This window comes from Haliotis asinina, chromosome 2 (assembly GCF_037392515.1).
Source record: "Haliotis asinina isolate JCU_RB_2024 chromosome 2, JCU_Hal_asi_v2, whole genome shotgun sequence".
Taxonomy (NCBI): Eukaryota; Metazoa; Mollusca; class Gastropoda; order Lepetellida; family Haliotidae; genus Haliotis; species Haliotis asinina.
In genome coordinates this window covers 24,512,616-24,531,298 of record NC_090281.1, presented here as the reverse complement: position 1 = coordinate 24,531,298, position 18,683 = coordinate 24,512,616, and the positions used below count along the sequence as shown (strand labels likewise).

The 18,683-nt window shown below is 38.0% G+C and overlaps 2 protein-coding genes across 3 annotated transcripts in view; one reads left to right on the top strand and one right to left on the bottom strand.

Annotated features, from left to right (window-relative positions):
• Positions 1-6,835: 6,835 nt before the first annotated feature.
• Positions 6,836-18,683, bottom strand: part of LOC137273443 (zinc finger CCCH-type with G patch domain-containing protein-like) — a 69,302-nt gene continuing 57,454 nt past the window's right edge. For both annotated transcript variants that reach the window (XM_067806133.1, XM_067806134.1), the window contains 3 exons: positions 9,273-9,385; positions 7,981-8,063; positions 6,836-7,557 (listed from right to left, as the gene is read on the bottom strand). In XM_067806133.1, the coding sequence (XP_067662234.1) occupies positions 7,419-7,557; positions 7,981-8,063; positions 9,273-9,385 (335 nt within the window). In that variant the 3' untranslated portion in view covers positions 6,836-7,418. The remainder of the gene's footprint in view (positions 7,558-7,980; positions 8,064-9,272; positions 9,386-18,683) is intronic.
• Positions 13,760-18,683, top strand: part of LOC137273441 (uncharacterized) — a 40,270-nt gene continuing 35,346 nt past the window's right edge. Inside the window, exon 1 of the mRNA XM_067806132.1 lies at positions 13,760-14,240. The gene's annotated coding sequence lies outside the window, so the exon portion shown is untranslated. The remainder of the gene's footprint in view (positions 14,241-18,683) is intronic.

Below are 18,683 nucleotides of genomic sequence, written 5' to 3'. Positions count from 1 at the left end.
TTTTAATATCAATCTAGAGTGAATTTATAAAATGTATTTTATAACAAAATTATACTTTAAAATTTGTTTTCTTTGAGGAAACAATATTTTGTTTTATTCCTGTTTTTTTCTGAAGTCAATTAATGTGTCAAGTCCTACATACTGCCTTGAAAATTGATTTTCCTGCTTTATTTCATATCAATAGACAGCTTTGGTTATCAGCGGTTTGAGCAACTACAGCAAATGGAATAGCACATAACAATTGCATTGCAACGTTGTCCAGAGAATGAGGCTGTCTGTCTGTGAGTTTGTTTTTATGCCACTTTCAGCAATATTCCAGCAATATCACTGCAGGGGTCACCAGAAATGGGTTTCACATATTGTGTCCATGATAGGAATTGAACTTGGGTTTTCAGCCTGATGAGCAGATCCCACCACTGCCCCACCCCTATCTCTGTCACTTCTTTAAGTGGCATTTAGAAGCTGTCATGATGAAAGGAACAATTTTTATAGAAACTTGCTTGATAATGGTGTTAGTTTTCCACAAAAAAATGTCAAATCTGTTGCAACAAAGAAGTTGTCTATCCATAAAATCTGTTCCTCTCCATCATTGTTCTCAAGAGCATGTGAACCTTCTCACGACTATCAGCCCGTTTTTCAAGATGCTTTTTCTCCCATAACTCTCAGTCTGCAACATATAAGGTCATCACTCTCCTGTTGTTCCCAGGTTCACAAAGTCACCATCAACTCCCTCAGACATGGCTAAGTCTGTCTAATATTAAGTGTGGGAAGAATCCCAGAGACGGGACACAATCATCGTGACAATATCGTTTTTTTCAGTGGACCGGTGTTTATGGCTGTCAGGGTCATTTCCTGATCGTAAATCATGCACGTACCATAGCTGATGCAGTAACATCACACTCGTCTTGTGTGCACATGTACATAATTACCTAAGTAAAGTATCAGTTTTTGTTATGAGGATACACTCCTCTGTTGTGTTCATGTAAGAAAACATTTCATTTGCGTTGAAACTCATGCATAAACTGTGTCTTGTAAATGATATGCTGTATTAGTTCCTTTTGAATAAATTTGTTATATTTTTTGTGCACATAATTAGGCATTGTCAATGTCACAGTATCATTGTCAGTTAATGTGATAATGTCACAGTTTTATTGTCACTTAAGTGTTCATGTCACAGTGTCATTGTCATTCATGGAGATAATGTCACAGTGTCATTGTCAATTAAGTTTTCATGCCACAGAGTCATTGTCAGTTAAGTGTTCAAGACACAGTGTCATTGTCAGTTAAGTGTTCATGCCACAGTGAGATTGTAATTTAAGTGTTCATGTCACAGTGAGATTGTAATTTAAGTGTTCAGGTCACAGTGTCATTGCCAGTTAAGTGTTCATGGAGATAATGTCACAGTGTCATAATTTGTCAGTTAAGTCTGTGTTCATGCCTAAGTGTCATTGTCAGTTAAGTCTTCATGCCACAGTGTCTTTGTTAGTTAAGTGTTCATGTCACAGTGAAATTGTAATTTAAGTGTTCAGGTCACAGTGTCATTGCCAGTTAAGTGTTCATGTCACAGTGTTATTGTCAGTTAAGTGTTCATGCCACAGTGTCATTGTCAGTTAAGTGTTATTGTCACAGTGTCATTGTCAGTTCCACATACAGTATCAACACCGAGTGTCACTGTGAGTGTTAATAAAAGAGACAGTGATAACCTCACTGAGCCAGATCTTCACAAACAAAAGACATATCATGATAACACTCAGGGACTCATTCATCAGATGTTAAGGGGAGCTAAGTGGGGGTTAGTGCTTGAAGACCCCTCATTAAATACAGCTTAGGGCATTCCAAGGATCAATTTGTCAGTGTGAATGTACTTTCCCCAGTTAGCCACTACCCCTGGTCAATCCACCCAGCTAATACCCCTGTACATGTCCAGTGTTCTGGAACCTCCACAAAATGCTGCTCAAACTGGGCCCAGAGTGGTCAGTTATTCCTGATCAATCGTCCATGTAATACTCTGACCTTCAACTTGCTCATCCAAAACATTAACACAGGTACAACCCTGAATTCATGAATAAACTGTTCAACAGTGCTGTTTTGCTGATAATCTGTTTCTATAAGCTGGAGAAATCTGTCCCTCCTGAAATGAGACCTGGACTCCTATGTGGACAGATTGATTGTCATGTATGATGAATTGCCAGAACAAGTTCTTATATACTCTTCAAAAAAAGTAGAGGATCCTCACAATTTTTTTTGTTTATGACTAAAAATATTTAGGAGATTTATCGAAGTCAATCAGTGATGTTATTGAATGTTTTGAGAGTGCATCACCATTTGCACTTCTTTACAACCATAGTTATTTGGAATGTAGTTGCTTTTGAAAGATGATTGGTGTATATCATGTAATTTGCATGTATACAATTTTCATTTTAAAGCAAACGACTAGAAACAAACACTAACAAATGTGTGATGCATGATGAGTGTCAAAAGTAATATTCTAAGTGATTTCTCGACCTTCTTGAAAAAACATCAAAATCAAGAATGGGACCCCACATGTATGGGGCTTTGAAATGTTTGTTAACATTTACACTTCCCATTCAAATTGAAAGTTCATTATCCCCTGCTTTTTTGAAGAGTATATCACAATTGTAAACATGACAATATAAATTGTCTAGGTGAATTAAGATTCAGGACCGTGTCTTAAATGCATGCACACACAGAGAGAAAGGGTAATAAAAGTGAGTGATTGATGGTTTTTAGCAATATTCAAGCAATATCACAGCAATGAACACATGAAATGTTTCATAAAAGTGAAATTTAAATTATTCAATTACTTTTTTTTCTATTGAAAACTGACTCACTGCATCCCACTGCACCTTGATAGTGATGGAGTAGGACAACAAAGTTACTTTCATGTTTGTATTACAAAAATATTGATATGATAGTTAACATCCAATTCATTCTTTTCTTGTCGTAAGAGGCGACTAACGGGATCGGTTGGTCAGGCTCACTGACTTGGTTGACGCGTGTCATCGGTTCCCAATTGCGCAGATCGATGCTCATGTTGTTGATCACTGGATTGTCTGGTCCAGACTCGATTATTTACAGACCGCCGCCATATAGCTGTAATATTGCTGAGTGCGGCGTAAAACTAAACTCACTCACTCACTCATTCTTTTCTAAATTTGTATGAAAACAGTAAGCTGCTGTCAGTATAATGTTCAAATGTCAGTCACTAGACTTTGAAAGAACACCCTTCATTCACAGAACCATCTGCAACATGTGACCAAATCCACATCACCAATGACTTTGTTTATGGATAAGCTCCCACAATGCTCCAGTGTCTAGAAATATGCTATGTCTATGCTACCCAACCAAAAACATCCTTTCATGACAATAATCACTGGTATTACCTAAACCTTTCAACAGTTTTATGATCTCTTAATGTATGTTTATACCATGCCTTATTTAACAGGCTGATCACTGAAGCGTGGCAAGTCGACTGATTTATTCACTTTACAGTCCCACATGAAATCACGCCACGAGGATTGTACGACACAGACGAGGTAAGTGCATGTCACAAGTGTGAAGTGAACAAGTTTTTATCTTTGTGCAATGAAGTTATGACGCAGGTTGAAATGGATACTGGTAAACATGAGATGCTCTGTTCATTGTAGGCTTGTACAGTTTACATACATCCTGATCAGTCTGCTTGACATAAATCATGATGAATCTACTTTACATATTATTTATAGATTACATTACATCTTCTTATGTACCATCATTATACATATCAAGTTTTTGCAGAGCAAAGAATTCTGTATTTTTCCCCCGAAGTAAAACCTACATCTTCATAAGTTTACATTTACTTTTTCATAAACACTATTATATTAAAATATAAGGCGTTTGTTGAACATAGAATTCTGCAGTTCACACTAACTTCACACCACATCTAAATACGTCTACTTCACATATACTTCCTCATCTATACCATTGCACATATCAGGCTTTTGCATTAAACAGAATTTTGCAGTTCATTAACACTATTACACATATTAGCATTTAGCAGGAATGCAGAATCCTGCAGTTTCATTCACATCTTTGCATATGTCATGTTTCGCAGAACACAGAATTCTGCAGTTTCATTCACATCTTTGCATGCATCACGCTTTTGTAGAATACAGAACTCTGCAGTTTCACAGACATCTTTACACATGTCAGGCTTTTGTAGAACACAAAATTCTGCATTTTCATTAACACCTTTACATATGTCACATTTTATAGATCACAGAATTCTGCATTTCAGGCTAACTTATACCTACAACTTGATGAATACATTTAAAGACTCCTTCTAAACAGCACTCTCATCAACAACATTGTACATACTACTAAAATAAGCTGGACTATTGATTCTTAAATATTACTATGATGTAAAAGAGGAAAGGTACTTAAAGAGATTTTGAATGAACGAATATTCTTTGTCATCTTCCTAGTATACAGTAACAGACATACTTTAGCAGTATGAAGGAATCAAGTGTGCGTTAATGTATTTTTGTTGTTTGGTTTGTTGTTTAACACCACACTCAGCAATATTCCAGCTACATAGCGGTGGTCTCTAAATAATAGAGTCTAGAAATGTGGAATAGTGGTGTGACGATTCGATCCACAGACTGTCGATACAGTGAATTGACACATAGTTGTTGTATTTTGCCTAACTCAGTAATATTCCAGCTATTTGGTGGAGGTTTGTAAAAAAACAAGCCTGGACCAGACAATCCCATGATCAACAGTATGAGCATCGATCTGCGCAATTCAGAGCCTGACCACCCCATTCTGTCAGTCGCCTCTTACATACATAGTCACATATTATGGCAAGCATGAGCAGCTGAAGGCCTATTCTACCCTGGACCTTCATAGGTTTTTTATCTTAAGGTGATTTATAGTTGGTGTTAGAATTTAAGATATCAATATCATGCTACATGTTGTATTGCCACCCTTGTATTGGGATCTGTATTTTATTGCAGCTTCAGCGCACAATACTCTGCCAATATATCATTATGACTAAAATCATAGTATTGTGATGTAGCTTATTGCAGGTTGTATGATAATACCAGTACAAGTCTATAACAGACAATCCAGTGATCAACAGCACGAGCAATTATCTATGATGACATCTCAGATGTATGCCAAGTCAGACAAGGTCTATCACATAATGATCACTTCACAGAAGTAATGTTTGTTTGTTGATTAACATCGCACTCCGCAATATTCCACTGCAGCCATCTGTAAATAGCCAAACCAGACAATCCAGTGATCAACAGCATTAGCATTAACATACACAGCTGGGGTACAATAATGTGCATCAACCAAGCCAGTGTACGTGACCACCCCATCATGTTCGTCGCTTCTTACAAGCATGGGCTGTTGATGATCAATTCTAACCTGCATCTTCATAGGAACAGATTAACTGTAGTACAGAATAATGTGAAGAGTCCATTGTGCTTAATTTCTTTTGAATGGTATACTTCATAGGAACTCAAATCCTGGATGTTGAATACATCCCTAAAATTGTGTACTTTCACACAATAAACATCAGAATTCCATTTGATCTTCTAAAACACTTAGAGAATTAAAATGTTTGAAAACAGACTGATCAAAGTGTCAGTGAAAATTACAGATGACAGACGTGATTCCTTGGAAGCATGAATGTTACAGAAGGCTGGTATAATAAAAAATATCATAAAGTGAAAAAGCAAGAAGAGGACACACAGTCTGATGTCCATTGTGGACATATCAGACTAACAGCATGTGGTCTTTGGCAGCATGGCAGGCAGAGATGAAACTCATTTATTATGGGCATGGCTAAAATTGGTGAGGGTGTATGTGTATGTTGCTGAAAACATCTACTCGTATTGTGTGACCTTTTGTCAAAATATGAAAATGCTCTGGGGTCCAAATTCAGATGAACTTCCTGTCTCGTCTTCAATTCAGCCTGCCCCACATTTGGAAAGGTGTCAGTGAGCAAGTATGTTTTTACAATGCTTTTAACAATATTGTGACAATATGATGGCAAGAGACACCAGTAAAGTGTTCTACATATTGTACCAATGTGGGGTATTGAACATGGGTCTTTGGCATGATGAGTAACCACTAGACTGCCCAAGTGAAGAAACAATGCCAAAATGTGCAAGGGCATCCAAAAAGGTCTAATTATCACCAAGACGTTTTCTGGGTAGAAACACTTTATTTTGATTTCTTGTCCATAAGACTTCTTTACACAGTTACCATCCACAGTGACACACTTCTCCCAACATTTCTTGACCTTGTGCAGACCGTTTGAAAACTGATTCACAACAGTATCATAAGATGGGCTATCTTCACCATAAACAGATTTCATCTCCTCTTGATTCTGTCCAGCAGTCCAACCCTTCGATTGTAAAAACATGATAACACCGCATGACTCAATCTTCTGCAAGCATGGGGCTACTCGTGTTTAGGATCAACTCGCACAAGATTGAATAAAGTGATGTAAGTAGTGTTTGGTCCATTAACTAGATAAGGATCACTGAGGTTGCCTTATAATTTGCAACATAATTTCTCAATAAATTCATGGAGATAATTAGAATTTCTCTTATATTCCCTTACATGTTTGAAAATATGCAATCTTAACAGAATAACTGTTTCAGTGAGTGAGAATGCTTTCACAATGCATTTAGCAATATTCTGGCAATATCATGGCAGTGGACACTGGAAAAGTAACTCTTTGAATGGCATTCAAGAAGTTAGTGAGTAAATAATTGTCTTGATAATATACTTACAAATAACTAATGAAATAAACCAGTTGTTAGCCTTAAAAGTTGGACGATTTGTTTTATTTTCTTTCAGTGGATACATTGTTGAAAACTTTTATTTCCCTTCATTGCACAAAATTAACCACAAAACAAACCAAATATTTCATTTCTTAAAATCATTCCACTTCTAGGTATGTTGATTAAAGGTTCTGTAGAAGATGAGCTTGGTTTGTATAGCAGATTCATTATATTGTTGCTATTTAATGCATCATATTAGCTCTTTGTCAAAGACTGGATCTTGTTGCAGTCAGTACAGGATCTGTGATGATACATTTGTGTAACAGACCACACTATATCTGTGATACCACAATTTTGTTACAGATAGTACAGGATCTATGATGAGACATTCTGTTACAGACAGTACAGAATCTGTCATGACAAATCTGTGCCACAGTCTGCATTAAATCTGTGATAACACATTCTTGTCACCAGCAGTACAGGGTCTGTGATGATTCAACCTGTCAGACAGCACTGGATCTGTGATACCACATTATTGTCAGATGGCTCTGGATCTGTGTTAGCACACCTTGTCACTAAAAGCCTTGCAGCAATTTGTCCAGAAAGTAGAAGCAGACGTCAAAACACCATGAGTTTCTTGCTGTCACTCCGACTCTGCTTGTGTTTTTCCAGGGTAACCTGTGATGACTTCAAATTTGCCAGGTAGGCTTCTGCAGAGGAAATCTTTTGCCGAACTTGATCTGCAACCCTCTTGTCCCTGTGTACAGACAGAACAGAAGTTAAAGATCAGTTTCTCACACCTAAAAGCCCTTTTATAACCTTTGTCACATATATCTATCGGTGAATGTAAACCATGTTAGCACTCAAAGAAGGACTCAACACTCTTGCAAGCTTAATTTAAATCATTCTAACAATCATATGAGTTGGATGACATATCTCCCAGGTCTGGTACATTTGCCACTGGAGTTCTTAAGTGAAGAAACAAGTAATGCTGTTCAGCACTTTTCAACATTCCAAATCATCAAACGGCACCAGTTCACAATTACACAAACCCAAATAACTAATTTCATCAAGGCAATATTCTAAGGAAATATACAGAACTGCAAATCTTAAATCAAATAAAAGATTCTCAACCCTCAAATGATTAAAAAAATACATAAATTAAAAAAAGAGATCTCACCTGTCTTGATTACGTGTAAGAGAAGCATGCAGCCGTGTCAACTCCTTTTCCACTTTTCGAATTTCTTCGTATGTTTGGAAAGCCTGCAACATACACACGCCATGAATTACATGCATCTTCTGGTCTACTGGTATGAAGCACTTCAATGTACTGAATGAATTATATCCCTTAGTCATGCCAGGATCTGCTAATTGGTGTCTTTCAGATAAGATATTTGTTCTGATCAGGATCCTTCACAAGCTCTGTTAAAGGAATTCCTGTAAACATCTCAGGCTTTGTTCTAAAAATATAACCAAACCAAATTCACTTCCTCCCTGACAGTTAACAGAGAGACTGATGGAAGCACAGAACCTTTCACCATCCAAGTTATGTGATCTGTTTGTTTGTAATTCTATTGTTGAATGCCACTCTTAGCAATATTTCCCCAATATCGAATAAAAGCAAGTCTGGACCACTCAGTCTAATGACTGACTGTAGACCATACAGAAAAATTGTGAGGCTTTTCAAACAAAAGAGGGTGACAAATCACTAGGGATAGCTATGACTTTGTGTTAAAATCTTCACTTCATTTTCTGTATGAGTTTGTGGGACCACAGAATTATGGCAACAGAGGGAACGGCTATGCCATAATTAAATCAAGTCTGGACCACTCAGTCTAGTGATTGACATCATGAGCATCAATGTCAACTATGTAAACAATATGATCCCATTGGTGACAAATTACAAGTTTGTGTTGCAGAGGATTCACTGTAATGCTGATCCGCAGAGCAAGAAACAAGCTTGAGTAGCTAAAGACCAATTCCACCCTGTATCTTCTTGGGTTGGTTGGTTTGTAACAAATGTTTGTTGTCTAATGCTACACTCAGCTATATACCATTTATATGGTGGAGGTCTGTAAATAACTTCGACCAAACAATCAAGTGATCAACTGGATAAAGGTTGATCAACACAATTGGGACAGGATTATTCGTGTCAACCATGTCAGCGAGCCTGACCATCTGATCCTGTTAGTCACATCCTATGATAAGCATGGGTTACTGAAGATCAATTCTAACCCAGACCTTCATGAGACACAATTAAGCTGGCTCTATCATCACAACAAACTGCCTCAACACAGCTGTACTGGCTGTCGGAGGCACCAATGTCCACACTCTCCATCACTTTTACCTGATGTTGGGGCCAGAACATTGTGCCCTGAAATGTTGAAACCGTGAAAAGATGAAACCTAGAAAATTCTCTATGTTCATCAAATAGCATCTTCCAAAATGCCAATCAACCATCCACACTTTCACCTGTATGTTGAGGTGCTTGTCCGATTTCTTGCGGAGTTCTGATTCTGGGATGTGGTGACTTGTCTTGGACTTGCTGCCACTTGCATGATGGGATACAAGCTCACTCAGATTACCTGAAAAACAATTTCATTTATTGAAAAAACATCCTGTTTATTCCAGTCATCCATGATTAGGAACATTCATATAAGAAGGCATTGCATTCGACAGGAACAACCCAATGTTCATAATGCATGAACAAGAGAATTTGTGTTTTTTTTTAAGGGGAGAAAGTTGTGGGGAACTAGGGGTCAAGAATTATTAAACATCACCCATGACATCCTGTTCTGCCCTGGAATACCTAGAGAGAGACAACCACTGGGTACTTGGGGCTGAGATCTGGCCGAACATCTCCATGAATTACAAGACAGGAATGGAACATTGAAAGAGACAACCACTGGGTACTAAGGGCTGAAATCTGGCTTAACATTTCCATGAATTACAAGACAGGAATGGAACATTGAAAGAGACAACCACTGGGTACTAGGGGCTGAAATCTGTCTGAACATCTCCATAAAGTCATAAGAATGGGAAACTGCATAATAACGTACTATGCCTCATACCTGTCAACGTCACCGTAGACAGACTAATAATAATGGCCATTTATATCACTTCTTTTCCACACACTTGTGCCTGCTCAAAGCACTAACATTAAAGGTTATTAGTCACACAACATGCCCACCGGGTACCCAGAAAGTACACTTTCTGTTGGATGAACAGAGTCAAGTTTGAACTAACTCACTTGCCTAAGGTGAGACCACATGTGCCTCATGATCTTCCTTGTGGGACAGGAGTGAAGTCCTAGAAACTCAGGGAATTAAAATAGAAATACGGTCACCGATCTAAGGACTGTCAGCACACACACATCACCACTACAATGAGGTAGTAAGGCCCGGGGTGTTCTGCACCAGAATCTCCTACAGAACGACAAACATCCTATGTCAGATTGATATTGTGTGTCTATCAAACACAGTGACATGTTTTTACATGAAATCTCATCTCCAACTTACACCCCCTTAGATGATATAATCAAATCTAAATATGTCACCTGTGGCTCTAGATAATTTTCTGGATAATTACAACCATATTTCACAGATGCTTTCTCTGAAAATTTCAAACCCAATCCTTTTAGAAATAAAAAAAGTTTAACTTGAGACTTCAAAGCCTTTTTTGTCATGGCAAATGAGACCCCAACCTCTCTTGCCACACATAAATCTTGATGACAGGATATCATGTAAGCCTTCAATTCACCCTGTCATGCCCACAGTGTGGCCTGTGTGTCTGTCTGCTGAGCCATGGACTGTATAAAGCTGGCAAAACATGCGAGTCAGCAGTTTTAGCCAACACAGCAGGTATAGGGTTTGACAAGCACAAGCTACACAATGAACATGTATAGTACACACAGTGGCCGGGTGCATGTAAATCTTCCGATTTTATAACACAGGATATTTCTATTAAATCCGTCAAGTGGCTCCTCATACGTTTGTTTGCCATGTTACACAAGACTGAAGGGTACATTTTGTGAAGATGCGTACCTGAAGGTGCATATAAGGCTGAAATATGTAATGCTGCGCTAAAGTGTCACAGAATCTAAACATTACCGGGCTGGTTGTGCACTTAAAAGAACCCATGAATCTGTTGATATATGACCAGATGGTGGCTACATGAATATGTACATTATTATAATACCTAGCTGCGGATGCACCCACATGCAGTAAACTTGGACAGAGTACTGTGACCATGTGTCCCTGTCCACCCAGCTGTGAATTGGGTAGCTTGTTAGGATGAGAGAACCCACATAAACTCTGTGCATCTGGTAGCAGTATCAGTCGTATACTCCGCAGGGAGTTGAGATTGATAGTACAATGTGACATTGAGATTGACACCCTGTGACCGAGGAAAATAGCAGGACCTTGAAGAAGCACTAGTTGCATGGATATGTGCGCCATATAAATATAAGAAGCTTGTGTAGGAGTATTCTCGCTTTATACATGCTTGTTAGTTTGTTGGTTTGTTGTTTAATGATGTGATCAGCAATATTCCAGCTGTACTCCAGCAGTAATTAATCATGTCTGGACCAGACAATCCAGTGATGATGTCCTTGAATTGAACATTTGTGTGAGTTATCAATATTCCAGGTACATGGCAGCGGTCTGTACACAATCTAGACTGGACAAGACAATCCACTGATCAACAGTATAAGCCTCAATACACACAACTGAAATATAATGACATGTGTCAACCAAGTCAGCAAGCCTGACAACCCAACGCCATTAGTCACATCTTACAACAAGCATTTTTCATGTTGGGGTGAGTGAGTGAGTTCAGTGTGTGCAACTTTGACCCAACAAAGTCATAGAACGGAGAAAGCAAAATTGCATAAGAGAAACTGCTCACATATGGGGCTAAATCTGGGCCAGCACGTAGATGGGCAAACACTTTAACCACTGTGCTGCCCAACTACCTCAGCTTGGGATCAGTATTGACAGGTGATGCTCATGGATTACAATACACTTAAAAATGCAGAGAGCAAAATCTGAAATACGACCAAACAATGCGTTAAATCTTCATGCAATCCCGCTCATCCACCAGCACATCCTGTGTGTTTGTTTTGTGTTTGTACCTGTATTGCCAGATTTAACAGTAAAAATACAGTTCTGGGTCTCCTTTCACAAAGGGAGTCATAATCCACTAAGGTAACCTTCATGCATTGTTAAAGAACTGGAGTTAAGATTAACCTTAGTAAAGGTGGCTTTGTGAAAGGAGGCCCTGGTGCCAACAATACAAAGTGATCTAAAATTTAAGGTGATCTCAGCTCCCATATTTAACACAGACATATGACGTACAGAGAATAAAGGCTACTTTGTACAAATTGGCACCCTTTTCAGTTCTTAATTATTGTGTTATCCTTTGTCAAACACAGCTCTGACATCATAAGAATCATCATTGTTAAATACACACATTATTTTACACACTTTTTATGTATTCAGCAATTTCATATTTCATGTTGTTTTTATTTGGATTTTTGTCAAGCTCTATGAGCCAAATCAAATTTCATTTAAGGTAATAAAGTATTGTCTGTCATATATACAAAAATGGAGAGTGAGTTTAGCATTTAATAATGCCGCAGTCAGCAATATTCCAACTATATTACGGCAGATTGTAAATAATCAAGTCTGGACCATACAATCCAGTGATCAGCTGCATGAGCATTGATCAACACAACTAGAATAGCTTTATCAGGTGAATCAGGTGATCAACAGCTTGAAGGTCTATCAACGCAACTGTGATATGATGATGTGTGTCAACAAAGTCAGCGAGTCTGACCACCTGATCCTGTTAGTCATCTCCTATGACAAGCATGGGTTGTTGAAGATCATTTCTAAACCGAATCTTCATGGGTTACACAATAATGGAGCAAGCTCATAAAGTCTGCCTGTATCAATGAAAATAGCAACACTGCAAAAGCCTGTCCTTGGACTTGACTGTTTTATTCAAAGCAGCTTGATCTCATGAAAATTCAGCCCTGATTCTTCAGGTGTTTGTACTGGTTGTATGAGCTTAAACTGTGTCAAATCAATCTGAACGCACTGAGATGATGCAAGAGCTCTCCTATACCTGGCATGTCAGCTCTCCAAGACTTCAAGTACAAAACCTTCAAAGAGAGACATTAACAGCACTACCATAGTAACAATCAATTGTGTGTCCGGAACTGTTCCTCTATAACATCAACAACAGCAATATACAGACACAACAAAAATAGAATCGGCCTGGAGCCTTTGAGATCAATAACTTGTACATTAACAAGATCCTCACACTGAGTTGCATCACTGACCAGAACAACATATTGATTATCAAGTTTCCTTATAATGAAAAGGATTAGGACAACGTCAGTCTCCCAGTGTGATATAAACATCAAAACGGAGCATGCACAATTATGGAACTGTACTCGATCATGTGGAAACTGTTCTGTCCCGATACACTCTGACGGACACAGCTGATCAACTGACATGTCGAGATGGGGATGTTGTGAGCTGGCTGGCAGATCAGGGGATATTACAGACTGTGGCATAATGCTGAAAGATGGGATATATGACACAGACATGTGATATCACGCTGAGACAAGGATTTATAAGACAGACGTGACATACTGCTGAGAAGATGGATATTACACCCATATACAATCTAATGTGGAGAGAAGGAACATATATAACACAGAAATGTAATATCATACTGAGAGAAAGGACTTATGAGATAGAGACATAATATAAACAATTGAAAAAGGATATAACAGCCAGATGTTCTCTAATGTTGAGAGAAGGGACATGTAACACAAACATGTGATATAAGACTGACAGCAAGGACTTATGAGACAAACATGTGACATCATGCTGCAAAAAGGGATATAACAGACAGATGTGATCTAATGTGGATAAAGGGACTGATGACACAGAGATCTGACATCAGGCTAAGAGAAAGGACTTATGATACAGACGCAATATAAACAAGTGTAAAAGGATATAACAGCCAGATGTTCTCTAATGAGGAGAGAAGGGATATATAACACGGAGATGACATATTTGTCAGAAGGGATATGTGAGAAGTGTTATATATATAATGCAGAGATGTGACGTAACTCTTAGCGAACGAATATGAAGGAATGCAAAGAGATGACATGACAGATGTGGCATGACAATCAGTAAATGGCTATAACAGATTTGTGAGGTGACACGAAGACGACGAATATAACACAGTGTGTTACAATGCTGAGACAGAGATTAGAAAGGAGAAAAAATGTGAGATGCCACTGAATGAAAGGGTATAACAGAGATGTGGCATAACACTGAAAGAAAGGATATAACAGAAATGTAGTTTCATCCTGAAAGAAAGGATATATACAGATGTATGCAGAGACAGACAAGGCCTATCACAGTAAGTATGCACGTTGATTAACACTGCACTCAGCAACATCAAATGGTGCAACTGAAATACAATGACATTTGTCAACCAAGTCAGTGAGCCTGACTACCCGATTCTGTTAGTCACATCATACAAGCATGGACTGCCAATGAATTTTCACCCAAACCTGACCCTAACACAAGGCTGAAATCAGGCCAGATGTACAATGAACGATAGATGTTACATTGTCCATTACATAATGTACAATTCGGATACATGAGACCTTTAAGCTCACAACATGCTACGAGAAGGTGTATCTAAACTAACACTCAAACCACTCCTTGCCTTAACAAACTGGATACTAGATTCTTCGTAAGTGTCATGACCATTCGATCTGACACATCAATGAGATCTCAGTGTAGAAGTGGATCTGTCTGTGTATGATTATGAAAATCAAGGATAAATATATGAGTGACAATCAAGCATTAGACCCGAGTATCTACTACTGATGTGACAATTCATCGGTTTGATCTACTATTGATGTGACAATTCATCGGTTTGATCTACTATTGAAGTGACGATTCATCAATACCAAGTTTTACTCTATTGTATACCCCAAAATGATACTTCAAATGAGCCATGATACATCAATGTTTAACTTAGAATGCTGCCAAATCACGATATCTGTCAAGAAAAAAGACCAACTTTTGTTCGAGGACTAAAATAGACATTACTTATTTTTCCTTCATAAATAAATGTCTTAAAAATTCTTGCATTATGAACTGTGTCAAATATTGAGCTCACATGTTATCAACATTCATAAAGTATGTGTACAAACTTGATTATCTTGTTTCTGAATGAACATTGGACAACGTTTGCAAAGTATGACGAAATACTTTAAAACTGGTTTTGGTTTGATCTTAAGATGATTTGTAGCTGTTGTCAGACTTAAAGATTTAAGTATTGTGATACGTTTGATCACATGTTGCCACTCTTGTATCGGGTTTCCTATCATATCGCAGCTTCAGTGCACAATACTTTCACAATAAATATGTCATCTTGACTAAAATTTTAGCATCTTGATATATTGTATCGTAGGTTGTATGCCAATTACCAGCACTAGTATCTACATCTGTTGGGTCAACATATTCACAAGGATTTCCTTAAAAGGCAGTTGGAAGTTAATGATAATGCTCCAGTTTCATAACATCCTTGATGGTAAAGCATATATCTTATTTTGATTTTGATGGACCATATTCATCCCATGACAAAAGATGTGACACAGGTTAGATATATTAACACACAGATATATATATACAAGTGTGTGAAATGACATGTTTTTGCACACTTGGCACATCTGCACTTTGACAAGTACCTGATCACTGTCAAGCACTAACACACTGACAAGCACTTGTTACACTGACAAGTAACTTCACGCAAACAAGCACATTTACTTTGATAAACACATCTCCACCCTAAGAAATGAATGCTGACAAGTAACTTCACACTTTCAAGCACCTCAATCCATTCACACCAACAAACACTTTCACAATAACATGCACCTGCACATCGAGAAACATCTTCACACTGACAAGCACCTGCACACTGAGAAACACTTTCGAATTCACATTGAGAAACATCCTCACACTGAGAAGAACCTGCACACTCAGAAACACCTTCACACTGACAAGCAACCACATACTGAGAAACATCATCACACTGACAAGCACCTGCACAGTGAGAAACACCTTCACACTGACAAGCACCTGCACAGTGAGAAACACCTTCACACTGACAAGCACCTACACACTGTGAAACACCTTCACACTCAGAAACACCTTCACAATGACAAGCACCTACACAGTGAGAAACACCTTTTACACATTTACACAGGACACCTGTCTGTACATTGAAATCAGGGAGAATATCTGACCCAGTTCTACTGGTACAACAGCAGTATTCCCAACAGCTCAAACATGGCAAATCAATAAATACTAAAATACCAACACACCAGACTGATGACACCAACCCAGCAACCTGCTTCCTGCTATAGTCTACCAATGACACTACTACGTATAAGCATCAGTATTTTGTACTCTGACCTACATAGAGATGATCATATGGTACTATGGTCAGTTACCTTAATGGTTAAAGCACCTGCTCATCACACCGACAACCCAGGTAAGATTCCTCACATGGCTGAAACGTATGACATCCATTTCTGGTATCCCCTGCCATAGTAATGCTGGAATAGTGCTAACGGCGGCATAAAACTTAACTACTCACTCCTCATTGTACCTCACTGACATTTACTGCTCTAAATTTCCATAAAATAATCAGAGGTTTCAAATCATCATTCCAAAAGCCTGCTCTTGTTCATAACTTTTATCAGGGCCTCAGGGAGTGCATTTCACTGCTCAAGGTATTACCACACATTTATTGCACAAACTTGTACTCCAATTCAGAAGTTTCAAATCACAGTAAACACCTCTACATTATACCTAAATTGTTTCACGTTGGCACTATAATCTTGTGTTCAAGGTACAAACAAGTATGTACTACTGAAATTTCTAAACCAAATCACAAGTTTCAATTCAGGGTAATTCTATTTTTCAGTTTTTTCCAAGGTGTCACCATTATCTTATGTTGTTCATTTCAATGTAAGTTGTATTACCAGACACGTGTTCCAGAATTTCTACCATCAATCAGTAGCTTCAAACAGTCACCACCTCTATTTTGATAACTGCATGTTTGGTCCCAAAATCAATGGAACTTGGTTGAATTTTATTTGAGTGGCATTCTAGAAGTCAGTACAGTCAATATTCAACAAATTCTTGCTTGACAACAGTACAGTAATCTATATGAAAATATGGCACTCAGAAGTTGTTATCGATAAAGTCTGTTCAGTATGGTTGAATATGTATGTAACCTAGCCGTATGTATGAAGCACATTCTGACCCAGGCTGCAGAAACCGAGCCCCCATGTCAGTGTCACCTTCTGGTGCTGCATTTTCTACATCAGCATCTGTCACATTATATAGCAACACCATCATTCATAAAAGTAGGTGAACGTAAGATGTCTGACATAAAACATCACCAACGACAGAGTTTTCATCCATGCAAGTCATTTTATGTAACCAAAGTATTTTGCTTGTGCATCACTACAGCCTGTTAGCATATGCTTCCATGGCTTGGATCTTTCAGCTTTTTTAATTCAACACCAAGCAAATCCCCATAGACAGAGTTGAGCATCCATATGGGAGATTTTATACTTTATGATTTCTTGGGCAACGATGCAACCTGTTCACATTAGTTTTCCATGACCTTGGTCTACCAGCATTTTTGATTTCACATTAAATGTTAATTCAAAACTGATACTGTCTGAAGACTGATATATTGATCACAACAAGGATTTTCTGTGACTAATGCTGTCTAACTTCAATACCAGACCACACACCACCCTCAATTTCCTGCAGACATTTTTTAAAATAGACAGTTCCAGACATATGGCCTTGATTTCTCGAAACAAATTTAAGTATGGGTTTAAGCAACAGTTTAGCTCAAATTTGAGAAAACACAATTCCCACAATTAACTGAAATCGATATTAAACTCAAACATAGCAGATCATTTAAGTTTGAAGGATAGATTACTTCAGTTGTTTAGGCTTTTTTACTTGAAATTTGCACTTGATTTATAAAATTCAGCCGTTTCAAATTGTCAAACTCAGTTTAAAATTTGAGTAAAAAGTTTGTTTCGAGAAATCAGGATCTGGTGTACAACTGTTGAAATGAACCAATGTAAGTTCATGATGAATCTTAAGGATGTTGGGGTAGTCTAATTGTAAAGCGTTTGTTCGCCGTGCTAAGAACCCAGGTTTGATTTCCCTAACAGAAACAATTAGTGAAACCCATTTCTGGTGTCCACCATCGTGTCATTTCTGGAATATCACTAAAGGCCATGTAAAAGTTAAAACTCACTCACTGAATATTTTTCCACAAAGAAGGGAAGTTTTTTTGTCATTTTTTTCTATGTTGTAATAACGCGACACACATTACAAATGACCTTAAAGTAAATGTTCAAAACCAGTAACAAGAGGAAGAAAGATTGTGTTCAAAACCAGGCTATTCTGTGAACATTTTCCATACATTCAGGAGTATGGCAGTTGTAACTATGCATAGCAGCTTTCTGTGATATTGCTTACTGAAGCATATTATAACAATAACAAGGATTCAAAAAGATAGTTCACTTAATCTTAACTGTATCATTGTTTTTCTTACTTTGACAGCTTCTGATTATTTCATCATTAAAACAATGATCTGAATATTACCCCCATATACCACCCCTATCATTCTCCTGTAAAAGAAGCCTTTGAACATGACAACATACCCCCTGCTGTGACTATAGATGGTATAAGAAGCAGACATGTGACTGACCACACCCCTTCTTCACACACACACCTAGCCTGCCTGTGTCAG